This window comes from Anarhichas minor, unplaced genomic scaffold, assembly GCF_050575085.1.
Source record: "Anarhichas minor isolate MPS153535 unplaced genomic scaffold, ASM5057508v1 ptg000038l, whole genome shotgun sequence".
Lineage (NCBI taxonomy): Eukaryota > Metazoa > Chordata > Actinopteri > Perciformes > Anarhichadidae > Anarhichas > Anarhichas minor.
In genome coordinates, this window is record NW_027466484.1 from 128,391 (window position 1) to 147,551 (window position 19,161).

Here is a 19,161-nt window from a genome sequence, read left to right on the forward strand (position 1 = left end):
ACGAATGTTTTCCAGCATTTAAGGAGTGAGAAACATTGGAAAAGATAAACGTGATATACCAGTGGAGGCAGGAGAGAAGGCAGGTCGTCCCCACCGTCCCAGTCCGTCAAATCCCAGTCATCCACATCCTGCAAAGCCTCCTGGGTAGAGTCACAGTCACCGGGCCTCTGCAGGACAAAGAACCAACAGAAACATCAGCAGTGTGGTTTTTCTTTAGCGTAAAACTGGAATTATGTGCAAAGAATGACATGCATTCAGGTTGGAAATAAGATCTGTTTAAAGGTTTACAATCACAAGAGAGTGGATCTAAACTAACCAGAGGGATGGACTGAGCCAGACTTTCCAGCTTCATAGCGAGCATCTCCGTCTTACGGAGCTGAGCGGGGAGGGCCAGGAACTCCTCTGACCCGTACCAGTGCTCCCTCTCTGGGCTGGATCTGGAAGAAACCTGGGCGCCCTGACGGAGGAGACAATCATGTGATTCAAACACAGTAAAATAAACTACAGATAGAAAACTGTGCAAAGTAAAACCATCAGAACTACGATGGCAACCAATACGTGGAATTATCGGTATTTGATCAAAAGCCTCCATTTCCTAATTCTTGGCCTGACAGACTTAATGTCCTTCCTGTATGTAGAGATAATTAGGTAAAGCATCAGAGGTTGCACGAGAAATCTAAACAGTAAAAGCAATAACGATGTAAACAAAGCGATAGATGACATCATAACAGGAAATTACAAAACAAAAAGCAGATTTAGGACTTTTGAGTGCAGTTCTGAAAGAAGATTTTGTCTTCTGTGTGCACAGATAGGCGTAGTTTTAATTAAGTAATTAAATCAATAAATAAAGGAGGCCCCTGATGATGTCACTTGTGAACAGTAACGCAGACGAAGTTTGTGAAAAGTTTCTAGCGTCTGAATTCTGAGTGAGTTTGTGTACCAACTCTCCAAACTTCCCTCCTGGACAAAACGAATACTCGCTCACCTTCTGCCCCTGGCGCCTCACGATCCAGACCGCCGTCTTGCCGGGACGCGGTCGGGGGTCGGACTCCTCTCCGGACGCCTCCAGGTCTGAGGAGAGGAACTGCTCCCTCATCGGGGAGGGCAACGAGGAGTCGGAGTCCCCCTCACTGTGTGCGTGTGTCTCCCTCTGCGTCCTCTCCATTTGTTTAGATATTTCATCCTGAGACGGCGGGTCTTGTGGAGGCGGGGGGGAGTCGGCGGTCTGTCTGGCCCCAGAAGAACTCTGGACGCTCCGCTGAGAGCGGCCTAACTGCTTGGAGCTCACGTGGTTTCTCTGGAGGTTGCGTCCGTTCATGATCTGGGAAGTTAAAGAGAATTTGAGTTCATGTCATTTATACAAACATATAAAAAATAGCAGGGCTTCCAGTTTCTTGAAGGTCTCATCTACGTGAAAGAACTAAAGACAAGAACAGAAAACAAACCTGCAGACTCTCGTAGGACTGGGAAACATTTTCTGGGTAAACCGAGTCCAGCTCCAACCAGAACTTGGAGGGGTCTGGAGGATCCATAAGAGTCGGGGTGCTCCGACTCAGCTCGGCCTGGAAGTGGAGGCCGGAGGGCGGGCCGACCTTCCCCAGACCTCCCCTCGAGTCCTCCGCCCTGGTTCCTCCGTTTGAGAACAGAGCGGCTCTCTTGGGAAGAGACGGCTGCGTGGGCGACACCTCGGTGCTGTGGCTCACGCCCTGCAGGGGGCGCTTCACGTTTTCAACGTGGTTGGGCGTGCCGCACTGCATTGTGGGTATTATTGAGAGAGAATAGTTGAGGTTTGTGGCGAGTTCGGGTAAACTGTTGTGGTGTTCGTGGTTTGAGAGGCGGATTCCTTCGCCCTCCTCTGCTCCCGGTTCCGGTTTTGGGCCTCGAGTGTGGCCGAGCTCCTGGGAGGGATCCTCCTCTTCCTCTTCCTCTTCCTCCTCCTCCTCTTCCTCCTCCTCCTCTTCCTCCTCGTCGGCGGTGGGTTCAGATCCTCGCGCCTCGGGCTCGTCACTGGGGCTGTAGTCGCTCAGCTCGAAGGCGGTGATGCCGCAGTCTAAAGAGAAGTAGTCCTGGCTGCAGCGAATGGTCAACTGGCCGCAGTCGTCCTCCTCCGTCAGAGCATCCAGGCGAGTCTGGAGGAGAAGAATCAAATAAAGTCCAAACTATATTTAACTAAAGCATTTTATTAGAGGGAACTATGTTTTGGTTGGTTTTGTATTTTCTAATTTACTGGACAAAGAGCAGACACGTTTTAGAAAGTGCATCGTCATGTTTTACAGAATCGATGACCGGCGATCGCCGCACAACGCACGCCGGTTAGATTTGTGTCCGACTTGCTCTGACGTCATGAACACGTGGTCAACGATGACCTCAGCTGCTCTCCACAGACTGCATGACCCAATGCATGATGGGAAACGCCTGGCTGTCTCCTGATCTAAGAGCCGATCGGCTCTTAGATTTGACGACAAACACCACGTTTTTGTAGAAAATGTCTATTTTTCTGCCTATTTATAATCTTTAACACCAGATTGTTGGCTCGTACACAAATATATACAGCATATATATATACTGTATATATATATATATATATATAGCTATATATATACTGTATATATATATATATATATATATATATATATCTATATAGATATATATATATATATATATATATATATATATATCTATATAGATATATATATATATAGATATATATATATATATCTATATATATATATATATATATCTATATAGATATATATATATATATATATATATTTAGAAACACATAAATTAATCCGAACGTGGTCTGCAAACAGGATGTAGCTCACCTCAAGCGAGCCTTTTAACAGTTTGAATATAATGATAATACATAACATAGAGGTTGGTTGTTGGTTCCTCTGCTGATGAAGACCCAGCACAGAGCACTGTGGTGGTGTCGAGGAGCGTCAGTGGCTTGTTGTGTGATCTACCTGGTGCTGGTCCTCGCTGAAGGCCTGCAGGATGTCGGTCTGCCGGGTGTAGTTCCCGTTGGAGTCCTGTAAGCCCTGCAGCAGTCGCTCCTTCAGGACCAGAACCGAGACTCTGAGCTGGTGCCACAGCAGCTGCACCGTCCTGAACCCCCCGACACAAAAACACCACCGGCTTTAAACAGCAGGTCCTCCATATTTAATACCAACAAATCATTTAGATATCAGACCGGACTCACGTGGGATTGTGGGTAGTTTAACAGATCTCTGGTCAAAAAAGCACTGAAAGTGTTAGTTTATTATTTGTTGGTTTGTGTATTTATTCTATATTTCATGACTTTTCTCTGACAGCAGAAAGATATTTGTTCACCATATGTTTTACCTTATAAGTGAGCGCACTTATTAAAAACGTTATTGGCACAACAGCTGAGTTCTTTTCCTTCTTGGTGTGATAAGTTTTAGAGGTGAGGTGAAATCTGTCTCTGTACTAAGACTTGTGACTTTACCAATTTATTATTATACAAAACAATGACTGACCTGTTTTACAGAATGTATGGTCGATTTTGTTTTTTTGCATTTTTATTTTTATTTCATTTCATTTCATTTTATGATTTATTTGTTATTTTTGTATATTTGTATTTATTTATTGGAATTATATTTAAATATTTTATGTATTTACTGTATTATGTATTCATTGTTATTTTTATGTATTTGTAATTATTATTAATTGTATTATTTTATAGGGTGATTGTTGACAGGCGTGGCTGGTTGTTTCATTAGTTTTCTTCTCTTCTTTTGTCATTCTTAACATCCCTTAGTGTTGTGTGCCTTTCCACTATTGACCGTGTTTGCCTCTTTGCATTGTGCACACATCAATAAAGTGTTAAAGCAAAAATACACACAACTTTAAAGAATAAGTCGATGTTTCTTAGAGCATAAACAAAACAAAGAGATTCACTGGTCCACATTCGACAAATAAAAAGTAACAAACTCACTAGAAACTATTTAAGGGGAGAAGAAACCCTTAAAGTATCACAGAACATAAATATATGACAACATCATAAACACCATTTAAACAGAGAGCATCATCTCATATCTCACCGGATGTCTACGATGATGCTGACGGAGTACGACAGCAGCTTCAGGGAGAACTCCGTCTCCAGCAGGGCGTGAATCTGCTCCACATGGTCCGAGATGTCCTCACAGATGTCCTAAAGTCACACACACACACACACAACAACATTAGCAAAATTACAAAATAAAGGCTTAGTAACCAACTGAACACGCACATAAAAGCCCACCTGATCCCAGTCACAGCAGAGTCATAAACCAGTTTAAATCTTTGGGAACAAAACATCCTCAGAGTGGAAAACAAAAGCAGAAGTGACGACGTCTCGTCTCCAGTTTTAAACGTGACTCATGAGTGTTCATGAGTTCCAGGTTTGTGTGTGAAAACATGGAGAACACGTCCTGTGTGTCAGTCAGGGATCAACATTCAGTACCGACTGATATTACTGAACTAAATCAGGATGCTTCAGACAGACAGACAGACAGACAGAGAGACAGACAGACAGACAGACAGAGAGACAGACAGAGAGACAGGCAGACAGACAGACAGAGAGACAGACAGAGAGACAGACAGACAGACAGACAGAGAGACAGGCAGACAGACAGACAGACAGACAGACAGAGAGACAGACAGAGAGACAGGCAGACAGACAGACAGAGAGACAGACAGAGAGACAGACAGACAGACAGACAGAGAGACAGGCAGACAGACAGGCAGACAGACAGGCAGACAGACAGACAGACACAGAGAGAGAGACAGACAGACAGACACAGAGAGAGAGACAGACAGACAGACACAGAGAGAGAGACAGACAGACAGAGAGACAGGCAGACAGACAGACAGACAGAGAGAGAGACAGACACAGAGAGACAGACAGACAGACAGACAGAAGAAGCACTGAGAACACTCAGAATAACTGAAATAAAAGCTTTTAATTTGAAGGGCTGATCATAAGAATACACAATAAACACACAGTCAGTGGTCGATCGTTGAGATAATCACAGCGTGGTGAAATGATTACAAACTACACAAAAATCTAACTTTAATTTGTACGAATCAAATGAACTTCAAAGGGCTTTACAAGCCATAGACATACTATTCCATAAAGATCAAACAAAATAGAGTAGAATAGCTGTACAATAATAATAGGAATAAAATTAATAATAAAACCGCAAACATTATGAAACACTATAAAAAAAGATTTTTAGTTTAGGTTTAAAAATATAAATATTTTCAGCTCCTCTCTACATTAAATATGGAAAACATGATCCACTTAGAGGAATAGTTGCAACATTTTATTTGCCTAAATGAAAAGGTCGATCTTAGCCGTATTTAGCCTATCTTAGCACTAAATGTAAATACACAAACAGATGTGTATAGATTTACGGTTAGTATTCTTTTATACTTTGGACAGAGCCATGCTAGCTGTTTCCCCCTGCTTCCAGTCTTTATGCTAAGCTAGGCTAACCACTTCCTGACTCCAGCTCCATACTTGTTTTACAAAATGCATTCTACAGAATTTCAAGCTAATCCTAGTTAAACTTTATCTTTGCTGAAACATGCTCTTAACGCCTTACATTCTCACAATAGTGTTATGTTTAGTATTTAATTAACCCTCAACCTGCACTACAACCTGTTCTAAACACCAGTATATTCGTATTATCTCACATAGTTTACAAGTTTGTTTTCACACCTTTTCACACAGGATTTGTTTCAAAAAGGACAAAGTGACATTAAGAAGAAGTCAACAGATGAATGAGAGCCAGTGAGACTAAAGAGACACTTTTACATTAGAAATAATGTCGATGAATACGTTACTGCAAACCAACAGAACTAATCCAGACTAAAATTAGACGACCTTTAAAGAGACCAGCAGGTGACCTGGCCTCGAACCCTCGGCGGATCCTTTATCTCCGCCTCCGGCACCGCTGAGTCACACACCGCACGTCTCCATGGTGACCCTAACCCGGACAACACATAACACCCTCTCTGGATTCAGAACGCCGCCCGGCATGTGAGAATGTAGGTCACACAGACGCTGCCAGCTTGGCGAACAGTGTGACCCGCTGAGCACCGGTCCAAAATACATCTGTCCCCACTGGACGCCGGGGCTGGAACACGCTGTGTGACCGCCTCCACTAATCAATATGTTTACATTAAAATGGATCAAATGTCTCTGTCGTGTGCTGCACATAGTGAGAGAATTCTCCTCCTTAACAGCTGCAGGTTTATATATTTAATGCAAAATCATACAACTATAATGCATTATTATTTCACTGCACCACGTAGTAGTGTGGATGTAGCTTAGCTTAACATCCTGCCTCCATGTAACTAAAGCAAAGGGTTATTAGAGGAGTGACGAGGGCACATTTTAAAACAGAGGTTTGTGATCAGCTGAGACAATAGAAAAGACGCCACGTTTCATTCTTCATCTCAGGTTTCTGTTTAGTGAAAGAAAACCAAACTTCAGTTCATTCGTCCTCTTCAGTGGATGTGGTGACCGTGTTTCTGTGCTCGTGCAGCCGCGTCCCTGAACACTTTATCGAGAGTTCAACACGTCGTCCTCAATCAGGACATCTGGAGTAAAGTGTGTGTGCTTTGATTCAACGCTTTCATCTCACAACAGAAAACCAACTGCCTCATCTGAAACATCCCGCCGGGACACTGAGGACGGCCTCGAGAGGAGAGAGTTCACGGTGAACGCACTGTCCAAGAAACACACACACACACACACACACACCCTGATACACAATGCACAGTGTCTGTACACATAATCCTAAAAAACACACACACACTCATTTCGTCATCAAAGCGCTGTCATGTTGTTCTAAAACTGTGGTGAAAATGTCACCGGTGTCTTTCAGATGCTTCAATAATTCACAAACAGCTTTAATATGCTAATACACACACACACACACACACACACACACACACACTCTCTCACTCACACGCACACACACAGCGCTCAACAGAGGGCCCATCGGATCAAATTAACATCAAGTCTGTCGCTTCCATCTGAAGTCATTTGTTAGAAGATCTTCAGTCCAGTCAGACTGCTGGGAGCTAATGAGAGCCTGCTGTGTGTGTGTGTGTGTGTGTGTGTGTGTGTGTGTGTGTGTGTCCTCACTTTCATATTTGGTTATTTTATCCATAAACGGTTGCTACATTGAATATTCAGAAAATGTTTATAATACAACGTGTATCAATGTCGATATATAAAGTCAGAAATATACAGTGATGAAGATTTTACCCATAGTGCATCACTCCTAGATTCGCCTAATTCTTGAAGGATAAAAAAGTGAAGATAGAAGTCAATGCCACGTGATGTGTTTGATTATTATGTTGACAAGTTTGTCTGCAATTAATTCTTGTTGAACAAACATATGTATTTTATATTTCTATATTTGGTGACCGTGCCTAAACCCGAGTGATCCGATACCTTAAAGGGTCAGATTAAAGCATTTAGGGGGATTTCTTAGAAAGAAACAGAATATAATATTCATAACTATGTTTTCATTCGTGTAAAATCACCTGAAACTCAGAATTGTTACAGCTTAGAATGAGCCCTTCATATCTACATAGGGAGCAGGTCGCAGTCCGCCATGTTGCATCGCCATGTTTCCACAGTGGCCCAGAGCGGACAAACCAAACGCTTTTGAGGTTTTTACGTCAGCTGAAGGACACCGTATCACACCGAGATCCAAACAGCTTCACTTTGTCTGCTTCCCACCACGTAATGATGAATCCCACTGCTCTTCACGGCCAGACCTGCCCTGCTCAGCGTAGCTTAGGTTAGGGTTAGGCATTGACCTGGAGTAGTTAGGGTCAGGACAGCTCATAGGACCCAAAACAATCCAGGATACCAGCATGTTGTGAAAGCCTCGACTGGCCAGTCCTCGCGGTTGGATGCTGCACAGGGCGGGTCTTGCCGAGAAAAGCAGTGGGATTCATAGTAACGCGTTCCTACGACGTCTACCGGCATCAAAACAGGAAGTCAGTGATAAAAAAACGGTAAAGCTTTGTTTGATTGGCTGCCTGGGCCATGACATTGACGAGCAGTAAACATTTATGCGCGTCTACAAATGCTAGAAACCTGATAACCAGAGTGGATGTCCGTCTTCTGTTTGGTTAAAAAAAATCTGTCGCGCACAGCTGAGAGACACAAATGTGACAGAAAGCTGGTTAATAAGACGACAAACAACAAGACCGATGCGACATTCTCAACGCACCTCAAAAAGATTCATCACTTATGACGGCAAAAACCGAGAAACAAGATGAAAACAATTTTTTAATGAATTTGACTGACGGTTGATTAACTTTGAAGGGCTTGTTTGCCCGAAGCATGTGTGTGTGTGTGTGTGTGTGTGTGTGTGTGTGTGTGTGTGTGTGTGTGTGTATGAAAGCACAAGTTAACAACACTTTTCATTTAGAAGAGACTCATATACTAATATAACACACTCAATCTTCCAATCACACACACACGTTTTCTCACACCCCGCTCACGTAGAGCGAAGACATGACCTGTCAATCACAGAGTCCAAACATCCAGCAGGGTTTCTAATTGCCTGAAATCAATCTGAAGCAAGTCGACTCGGGCTTTCGGCTCCAATCCCAGCTCACCCTCATCACCGCCGACATCAAGGGCCTCAGAGCGGCCGCGTTCAAACGGCCCTCGACAGCTCCGCCTCGTCCGCGCCCATTCGATCTAATAACCTTCAACTCGTCCACCGCGGCCCCATCAGCGCCGCGCGCCTTCTTTTTTATTTTACCTTGGAGATCAAATGCTCTGCGCTCCTTTCTCCCTCTGGAGTATTCAAATTAAGCGGCTTCAAAGACGTCCGAGACCCGCTGCTGCGATACAAAGACTTGTTACTAGTGATTTAGCTTCTGCAAAAGAGACCAAGAACAGCTCGGCCTTTTCTGCGTCTGAAGGGTTTTCGGTCTTCTTCTTCTGCTGTTGGACATTTAAGCAGCCAAAAAGAGAAACTCTGGACATTTCCAGAGAACAGTTTAAAGTGTTTTAGTAAAACAATGGAGCTCGAGCTGGTGAGACAGATCGGCATCGCGGTTAAAAGTGGATTTGGAACACCTGATGAGCCAAACACATAAATGGCTGATTATTTTGATTTCCTATTCTATTTTTAATTTGTTAAGAATATTTCCAGGGTTGAAAACAGATCTCGTGTCGAGGTTTAAATACTGCTTTTCTGTGCATTCTGCATTTAATTACAACCAAAAGAACCAGGACAGCTATCGAGCTGCTATAAGGTGAGCTTAGAGAGAATCTCACCATGTGTTCTTATTGAAATACCACAGAAGAAGAGACATTACAGTCCACCATGCTGAGATGGTCTCACATAAAGTGTGTTTAGTCTTGTTTTAAAGATATTTTATATTGTCGCACTGGTTCAGATGAAACAGCTGGTTCCCTGTCTCCTCTTCTTCTTCTGTGGTGTTTCTACGTGGTCGTTACGATCCTCCTCGGTTTAAACTCACAGTAAAACTAAAACTTTCTGTGTTTTACGAAAAAAACGTTTACGTGGTGGAAAACTGGACATTAAAGGCCGTTACAGATCGATCAAATGAACAGAAAACAACTACACATCAGAGACTTTAAAAACTGCTCGCTCAGCAAACAAACATCAAACTTATGAGAAACTAAATGTAGTTCTGAATATGAAGCTTATTCTGCCTAAACTTCCTTGTTTCTTTGTGAACATTGAAATCACTTTGAACAGGATTATTTTGTGTAAAACGAGTTAAACTCATGAACGCTTCTTAAACTTCCTCCATGTGCTCCGTCCCGCCACACACTTCCGGTTCCTATTGGACTGAAGTTTAACTGCAAAACTAACAATGTCAACCTCTCATGAGACGTTAACAGGAAGGAGCTTTCTGACACTGGGACATAATTCTGTTTTGATTCCTAAAAAGTGTTTTTAAACCAAGCTCATAGATTAAAGTTGCATTCAGAAACGTATCCAAACTTTGCGGCGTATTCAACTTTGATTCCTGATTTCTTGAACCAACACGTGCCGCTCAGAGGTTTCTTACCTTTTCACGGCTTTTTCCAGATCAATCAATAAATCCCTGAAATCCACAAATGTGTTTCAAATACGATTAAAAAGAAGTCAGAAAGTTAAAGTTTGTCCGGACTTAAAGCTGCAAACACACTCTGCTGCTGCCATGTGGGAGATGGTGACAGACTGACGCACCAGCAGAGAGAGAGAGTGTGTGTGTGTGTGTGTGTGTGTGGTGACCTGCTTTCTTTCATGGGGGTGTTGGTGTTGGGGGGGAGGAGGGGTGACAACAGTTGGGGTGGTTATTTTAGGACCAACCTCACACATCACCCACCTCAACACACAACACACACACACACACACACACACACACACACACTGTAAGCTGTAGAGTCTGGGTGTCATTCTGACCACTTAAAACACACACACACACACACACACACACACGCTCACACACAGACTGTGACTTGCAGTATAAGCGCCTTCAGACCTGCAAGTCAATCTGTCTCCATGTCGTATCTGGATGAGCGTCTGAGTGACTTTCACATAGAAGTCACAACATTATTCTCACAAGGTCAGACTGTAACACGTATGGATCACAACTGAGTGTAAAAGCTGCAGCAGAACTCAGTTCAACACCTTTAACCTTCTCTGTGATAAATGCATCCAATAACTAATGCACCAATAAGACAATAAAGAGTTTAATAAAGTGTGAAGCCGTTATTAAAGAGTCACATTTAGGTCAGAACACACTAGAGAAACAATCTCTCTCTGCTGTGCCTCTTACAACCACAGTAATAATCTGCTTATAGTTTTAACTTTCATAAAAACTGTGTGAATGAATGAATGGATATCCAGAAAACGCTTCATGTGCAACATGTGAGCAAACGGGAATGAAAGGAGAACTTCCTGTTCTTCTTAGGATTAGATTCGGGTTCAAACTGGTTCAGCCGTCTACTTGAGACTAAAAGACGAGGAAAAGTCTGTGTGCAGAAAGAGAACCATCTTTAAACGCTGGTGTGAACTAAAGACTTTACAACATAAACAGCTGTTAACATTTTCAAATGATGAATTCATTCAAAGACAATAACGCTGTAAACACACACGTTTGTTCTTTTAAACGACAGAGAAACACACTTTTAGTCTCTCTCATGCAAACACACACACACACACGTTCTCATTCTGCAATGCAACAGCTGCCAATTGTGACACTTGTGAGGAGGAGAGAGAGAGAGAGAGAGAGAGAGAGAGAGAGAGAGGTTATTAAGGTTATTTCCTGGAAAGAAAACATGTTTCATCATTAAATGTCATAATAAATAAATAAAAGCAGAGAGATTCTTTCCTTTTAGGTTCAGGTGTTTTATATATTTTGGTTTAAAGCTGCGTTCACACTTGTGCGACACAGTAAACTGAAACCCGACGCTACGCCAGCGCCTTGGCGGCGATGCTGTTCACGCTCGGCAGGAGAGTGGCTGGTGTTGCTTTAGTCACTGGAGAGGAGGAGGAGGAGCTGACCTCCGTGTAGACACCAACGATGTTTCAACCATGGCTGAGATAACCACATCTGATGCTTTGCACATGAAGCAGCAGATACATCCGAACACTAAACGCCGCCATGCCTTTTATAGATTATAGATTATAGATCTCTCTGTGCTAACATGAGGTTTCATCGTAGAGCTCTAAGTGAACACGCTGACGGGCTTTCGTGACTTAGCGTCACATGAACTTCTCGCTCAAGTTTAACTCCAGCTAATACGCCCGGCGCGAATTGGCGATTGTTTGTGTTTTTTGCATTGAATATGTGCACAACAAAAAAAGTTAGCTCCGCGTTCGGTGTGAACAAAGCCGAAGAGTTACTTACGTTGCCTTTTAGCTCTAAGAGTATCTAAATCAGAGTCAGCTGTTTGAGCATTTTGAGCTGCGTCTCCTTTACATGCATATCTTCCCCTCCATGTTTAGAGCAGCTCCCAGAATTCCTGGCGCAGCGACGACAGTGACATCAGGAGACGGAAATATCCCGACAGCTGGGAGACGGAGACGGCGTCGTTTAAATAAAGCTCTGTGGGTTTTGAATCAGATCCTCGTCCACTGAACTGATCATGTTCTCTCTGTGAAGAGTTTATTTTTCGGGAGATTTCTTTAAAGCTGCAGGATGACGATGACATCATCATGGCTGCTGTTCATTCCTCATGTGAAACGAGAACTAAGTAACTCATTAGTTTCCTGTGAAGACGGAACTTTATTTTGAAAAGACTGTATTCCAGAGACTGTATATGAACCGGATTTAGTCGTCGTGACGTCACTCATTGGTTTGTGGACGTTTTGAAGCCTCGAGTTTGCCATCTTGTTTTTTTGCAACCACGAAACAGGAAGTGACCATATCTGGACTGAGGAGGAGTGACGTAGAGAAGTCGTATACGTCTCTGGTAGAGACCTGTCAATCACCGTGTAGCCCCGCCCTAAAGCATCCCCTGCTTTATGGTCTGTTTGACTCTAAATGGACCATAATGTACTAAATGAACATCATGCTGTATTGAAGAAGACTTGAAACTAGAGATTGAGACCATAAACTCATGTTTACAATGTTTACTGAGGTAATAAATCAAGAGAGAAGTAGAGTCATTTTCTCATAGACTTCTATACAACCAGAGGAGTCGCCCCCTGGTGGACACTAGAGAGAATGCAGCTTTAACACATGAAGCTTTGGCTTCACTCTGCAGAAACAGAAGAACTCCGCTGTGATCGTGTAACGAGCGGATATTGACTCGTGTTGCTGGACTTTAGTAGAGAAACGCAAGAAAAATGGGGAGAATCTGTCTGCTAATATAAAATACAGAATATGGTTTCATGAAAATGTCCAGTGCACTTTTGGATGACATTATTAAGTTGCTGACGGAATCAATAAAAATACTGCTGCATCCGTGTCTACTGATTGGACGTGTGTGTGTGTGTGTGTGCAGCCTCTCCCTCTCAGCTGCACAGGACATTCTCCACACAGCTGTTACACACCGCCTGCAGCCGGATGCCAAGAAGGCTGAGAGGCTGGCATAACCACACACACACACACACACACACACACACACACACACACACACACACACACACACACACACACACACACACACACACACACACACACACACACACACACACACACACACACACACACACACACACACACACACACACACACACACACACACACACACACACACCAGTGGTTGCATCACTATAATCATGTCCAACAGTCGCTCCGTGGCAAGGTCAGGTTAGAGGAAAATGCCCTGCAGGCAAACGCATTATAAACATGAGAGAAAGGAGGAAGAGAGGGAGGAAGAGAGGGAGAGGATAAAAGAGGAAGAAAAGAGCAGCGAGGAGAGAATATGGTTTCAAACAGCCGTCTGACGATCTGTCCGCTTGCATCTACTCGCTCTGTCGCACCGACGACCGCCACACCCGGAATTAAGTCAGATAGAAGTCAGGCCTCTGTGGTCTGGATGCTACCTGATGAGAGCAGCGAGGAGACGAGGTGGAGCAGGTCTGAGGGGTCCTGAAGGAGCTCATTATCTAAATCAGGGGTCTTCAACGTTTTTCAGGCCAAGGACCCCCAAACTGATAGAGAGATGGAGCAGGGACCCCCGACTATATATATTGTATAAAATTGTGTTTTATATTAAACTGGGCCTAGTACCATGTATAAACATACCTCTTTTTTGTGCATTCAATACTAAGCTATTCTAATAATACACAGGTTCATATATTCATGTTTTTATTTTAAACATGTGCAAGGTACAGTGAGTAGGGGGGCCGTGCCACTGCCATTTGTAAACAGACCTCGTCAGCTGATACCAATGCCAATATCAACATTGTCTGTCAATTGCATGATAATCATGCATACAAGCTATTCAAATTTATGTTCATTTTAAACATAAATGTGGAAATGAAAATGAGTGATGGCCTATTAGTGCCACTGCCATGCATAAACATACCTGTTATCTTGCATACAATACTGAACTATTAGAATAATGGAAAGATTCATGTTTAGAGAAAAAAAATATATTATTATTTTTTATTTTTTTAATTGTCTAATCAACCAAAGATTTCGCGGACCCCCTGTTGAAGACCTCTGGCCTAGATTTTGTAACTATGCACCATTTCCTCTAAAATGTAATCCCTCCCTCCTCACTCACTCACTCACTCACTCACTCCCTCCCTCCTCACTCACTCACTCCCTCACTCCTCACTCACTCCTCACTCACTCCCTCCTCCCTCCTCACTCACTCACTCCCTCCCTCACTCACTCACTCACTCACTCACTCCTCACTCACTCCCTCCCTCCCTCTCTCCCTCCTCACGCACTCACTCACTCCCTCCTCACTCACTCACTCACTCACTCACTCACTCCCTCCCTCCTCACTCACTCCCTCCTCACTCACTCACTCACTCACTCACTCACTCACTCCCTCCCTCCTCACTCACTCCCTCCTCACTCACTCACTCACTCACTCACTCACTCCCTCCCTCCCTCCCTCCTCACTCCCTGGCGTCTGAACCGACTGTATCTGTTAAATAAAGTAACGCAACATACAAAGATCAGTTCAGACTGAACTCAAGCCTTTAACAGCAACATAAAAAGGTAGAAGAAGAGTTCAACATGATGGGGAATGAAGTGAGAGGATGAGAGGAAGGATCACTCTCATGTGTTTGTGTTATGAACAGATCTGGAGTCAGTGCTAGAGATGGTCTGATGCTCCATCGTCCATTCAGAGGAACTGATTCCATAGCAATGTGTTACACACACACACATTTATATTGTATACATATATGTATACACACACACACACATATATGCATATACATACATACATGTACATTGTGCCATTAAGTGTGTCGGTAAACTACTTCAGTGAGCCATTAATCCCCTAAATGGAACGCAGCCGTCATTCATGTTATTGAACGTGTCAGACTGTCCGCTGTGGAGAAGAAGGGTGTTCAGTTTGTTGTAATGCAGATGTTTCACCACTGGATGGAGCCGTCAACCAGAGAAAGAGTCCTTCAGTGATGAAGATGATGCTCACCAGCATCCACCTGTCCTGCTCTTCACTGCTCATGAATATTTATGAAACTAAAACTGAAGTCGAGTGATTAAAAAGATTAAAAGATGAGGAATTATGAATTATAACGTTGAAAAGTTAAACTGTAAAACGTGTCGTTTTCATGTTTTTTTTTCTTGTTTTGCAAAGTGCAAAGTAGGAAAAATGAAGGAAAAGGTTTAAAAATGTCAAGGCAGGAAAAATAAAAGACTCAGTTGTGTTTATATATTAAAAGCTTATAAAACCCTCAAACACATCTCTAACAAGCTTCTCTTTTCTTTAATAGAAACAGACTGAAAGGACGTTTGTTTCAGTGACATCATTTAGATTTGCCGTCTCATTCTCGGGCTGATTGATTCTGATTGATGCTGATTGAACTCTGATTGATGCTGATTGACTCTGATTGAACTCTGTGAGCGTTTCCTCACATGTGACACAAACACAAAGTGACGGAGGAGTCGAGGAAACATCAGCGTGAACAAAAACAAGACGTCACAACAGACGTCACATCTGTTTGTGTCTCTGCCTTCCAGCTGAGGCCGAACAAAAAGCAGCTACACACACACACACACACACACACACATACACACATCTTATTGTCCTCTTTTGTGTCTGTTGACGAGCTGCCAAAACCTCAAAAAATAGGACGGAAAGAAGACGTGATTGTTGTCAAGACAACACTGAGAATAAAGACTGGTGATTGGATGAATTTATTTGATATATATATTTATTTATTTATCAGGGCTGAAAAGCTTTTACAGTCAGAGTTTGTGCTTTTTAAAAGAAGTAAGATTATGGAACTGTATTATTGTTTTCTTATTCATCTATTCAAATTTATTTTGGGTGAATATTCTGAAAATAAATAACACAAAAATATGTTTGAAAATGAAGTAATAAAAATCTTATTTTTTATTAAAAATAACTAAAAAATAGTTTTTTTACAACTTTTCTTTCTGTTTTGTTTCACGTTCTGTTTTATACTTTATTGCAGAAGTTAAAGTAAATGTACATTTGCTTACATATGTTGTTGTTGATACTTATTCCTACAATGTTTATTATAAAGTGGAAACATTTTCGTTCACGTCGTGGTGGTTTGCAGCATGTTATGAGGTGTTCTCGCCACCAGAGGGAGCCACCAGCTGAACCTCTACTGAGAGAGTAACTTCAGGTCTCCTTTCTGCTGACCTCTAGCGGTTTACACATGAACAGGTGACTGCAGCAAAACACTGATCCTCAGTCTGCTGTTACGTTACAATTAAAGAGAGAAATATTAGTGTGTTTATGTTAAATTCAGTAAAAACAAAGCAGAGTTTAGTTCAGAGGATTTAGACAGAAGCATCAGCTGATAAGTGGATCAAACACGCGCGCACACACACACACACACACACACACACACACACACACACACACACACAGACACAAACAATGACATCAGTCACACAACAATGATACAGCTGTCTGTTTGTTTCTCTCTCACACACACACACACACACACACACACATTACAAAGCAGAATTGTGTAATCTGAACACAAACAGAATGTTTGTGTTTGTTTGTTTCTTAACTTCTATCTTTGTGAGGACCAAAGACAGATTATTAAAGCTGTTCTCAGCTCTTCAGAGGGCTGTTTGACACAAAGACGTTCAGGTGCAGGTTCATATTATCGGTATAATATATCATGTTAATGAGTACAGTACAAATACGTTTTAAACATTAATGTTCTAATCGTGAGAAACATCAATGTTAAGAGAGACAGAAAATGTCTTCAATGCTCAGAAAGTTAGTCCAGTTGTTGGATCACATGACTCATATTCTAGATGGTATTCTAATAAATCTAATTGAATTAAAACACATTTAACTGGAAACATTCTGACTTCACTGGCAAAATACTAACTTGTTTAAAGTCTGCAGAAGGTGCAGACTGTTTTTTAAAGATAATGTAGTTTTCAAAAGACGATTTAATTTCCTAACGTGGACAGAAATCACATCTAGAGCTGTGAAATGAAACAACCGTCTTCGTTTGTATTTCTACTCTCTCTGATTCTAGTACGAGTGTTCATTTACCCCGAGAGCCTAAATGATGTCCGATGAGTCAGCAACATTCACTACAAACTGAATAACAGAGAAGACATTCTGGTTCCTTTGAAACACGGGAAGATTCCAGGTTTCTGTGAAGCTTTCTGAGCTCCTGGAGAAAAATGTGCTGTGCAGCAGAAAAAAGGCTAAAAACAGACAAAACCTGCATGAAACTCTGAGCATGTTGAAGGCAGCGAGTGACTCAGAACAGACAGGAAATAGAAAACACCGTCTACTTTCACATCAGTGGGACTGGGACGTCTGAGTGTCTCAAGACTGATGCTGCCATGTTTTATTCAAACAGAGACGAGAGAGGAGGACAGGAGAGGAGACGAGAGGACAGGGGAGGAGAGGAGACGAGAGGAGAGGAGAGGACAGGAGACGACAGGAGACGACAGGAGAGGGGACGAGACGAGAGGCTGGAGCTGTACGCTGGACACAAGACTGATGCTGTTTTATTTAAACAGAGAGGAGAGCTACAAACAAGGAGGAGGAGACAAGAGGAGAGGAGAGGAGAGGAGACGAGAGGAGATGAGACGAGACGAGACGAGACGATAGTAGAGGAGACAAGGAGGGATAAAAGGAGAGGAGAGGAGATAGAAGGGCAAGTGAGTACAGGAGAGGAAACACGACAGGAGAGGAAACGAGAGAGGAGAGGAGAGGAAAGGAAATTAGATAAAAGGAAAGAAGAGAGGAAACAAGAGAGGAGAGGAGATGAGCAGAGGAGAGGAAACAAGGGAGGAGAGGAGAAAAGAAGAAAAAGGAAATGGAAATTAGGGTGAAAGGAAAGGAGAAAGGACACAAGAGAGGAGAGGAAAGGAGACGAGACGAGACAAGAGGACAGCTATAAACAAGAACAAGGATAAAGAAGAAGGGCACTTGAAAGGGGAGAAAAGAGAAGAGGAGAGGAAACAAGGGAGGAGAGGAGAAAAGATTGAAGAAAAGGAAAGGAGAGAAAAATCTAGAGAAGAGGGGAAATCAAAGGAAACAAGAGAGGACTGGGAAAAAATGACAGAAAAGGGAACATAAGAGGAGTGGAGAAAAGATGAAAAGAAAGGAAACATCAAAGGACAGGAGAGGAAAGGACACAAGAGAGGAGAGGAGATGAAATGAAATGAAACAAGAGGAAAGGAGAGAAGAAACAAGGGATGAGAGTCGAAAATATGGGGAGAAAAGAAAGGAGAGGAAAGGAAACAACAGAGGCATGAAGAGCAAAGGAAACAACAGACGAGAGGAGAGGAAACAACAGAGGAGAGGAAACAACAGAGGAGAGGAAACAACAGAGGAGAGGAAACAACAGAGGAGAGGAAACAACAGAGGAGAGGAGCCATGATGAAGATGAAACATCTGAGTCATTGTAGTTAAAAATACACACTCATCAATAAAAGATCCTCCACAGGATCAACAGCATCTTTATGAATGAATCAGACGAAACATGATTATCACTTAATAACAGCAGCACCTGAACACAACACTGTTCAACAAGCCACAGATGTCAGACTTTTCCACCGGCACATGAATGCAGCATCAGAGTTGTTGCTGAATGGTTCCTCAGACTCAAATATAAAAGACGAAATAAGTGATCATTTCAGGAGAAAAATAAATTTAAGATTCACATATTGTTTTGTGGAAAGTAATGTTAATTAATTAATTAATTAATTTCTGCAGCATAAAAAAAGATAATAATCATCTGTGTCAGTTTCAATATTTCTCCAAAAATAAATATTTGTACTTCTTCTTAAAGAGCTTTAAAAAAGGGATTTAAATTCTTCCCAGAGGCAGTGAATGCAACATGAAGAGGAGCTGCGATGAAGAGGAGGAGCATCAAACACTGACTCGTTGTGCGTCACGTGTGTGCGTGTGTGTGTGTGTGTGTTGACTCGGGACACACAAAGGTCACAGAGACGAGAGCGTAAATGTCCTTTCGTCAGAAGTCCTCA

General features: G+C 42.5%; 1 protein-coding gene across 1 annotated transcript in view; it reads right to left on the reverse strand.

The window, feature by feature from the left end:
- Positions 1 to 19,161, reverse strand: part of akap6 (A kinase (PRKA) anchor protein 6) — a gene marked incomplete at its 3' end in the record, with an annotated part of 146,633 nt that overhangs the window by 125,715 nt on the left and 1,757 nt on the right. The window contains exons 3-8 of the mRNA XM_076107405.1: positions 4,065 to 4,174; positions 2,967 to 3,108; positions 1,446 to 2,129; positions 986 to 1,321; positions 317 to 457; positions 60 to 167 (exon numbers count right to left, since the gene is read on the reverse strand). Of these exons, the coding sequence (XP_075963520.1) occupies positions 60 to 167; positions 317 to 457; positions 986 to 1,321; positions 1,446 to 2,129; positions 2,967 to 3,108; positions 4,065 to 4,174 (1,521 nt within the window). The remainder of the gene's footprint in view (positions 1 to 59; positions 168 to 316; positions 458 to 985; positions 1,322 to 1,445; positions 2,130 to 2,966; positions 3,109 to 4,064; positions 4,175 to 19,161) is intronic.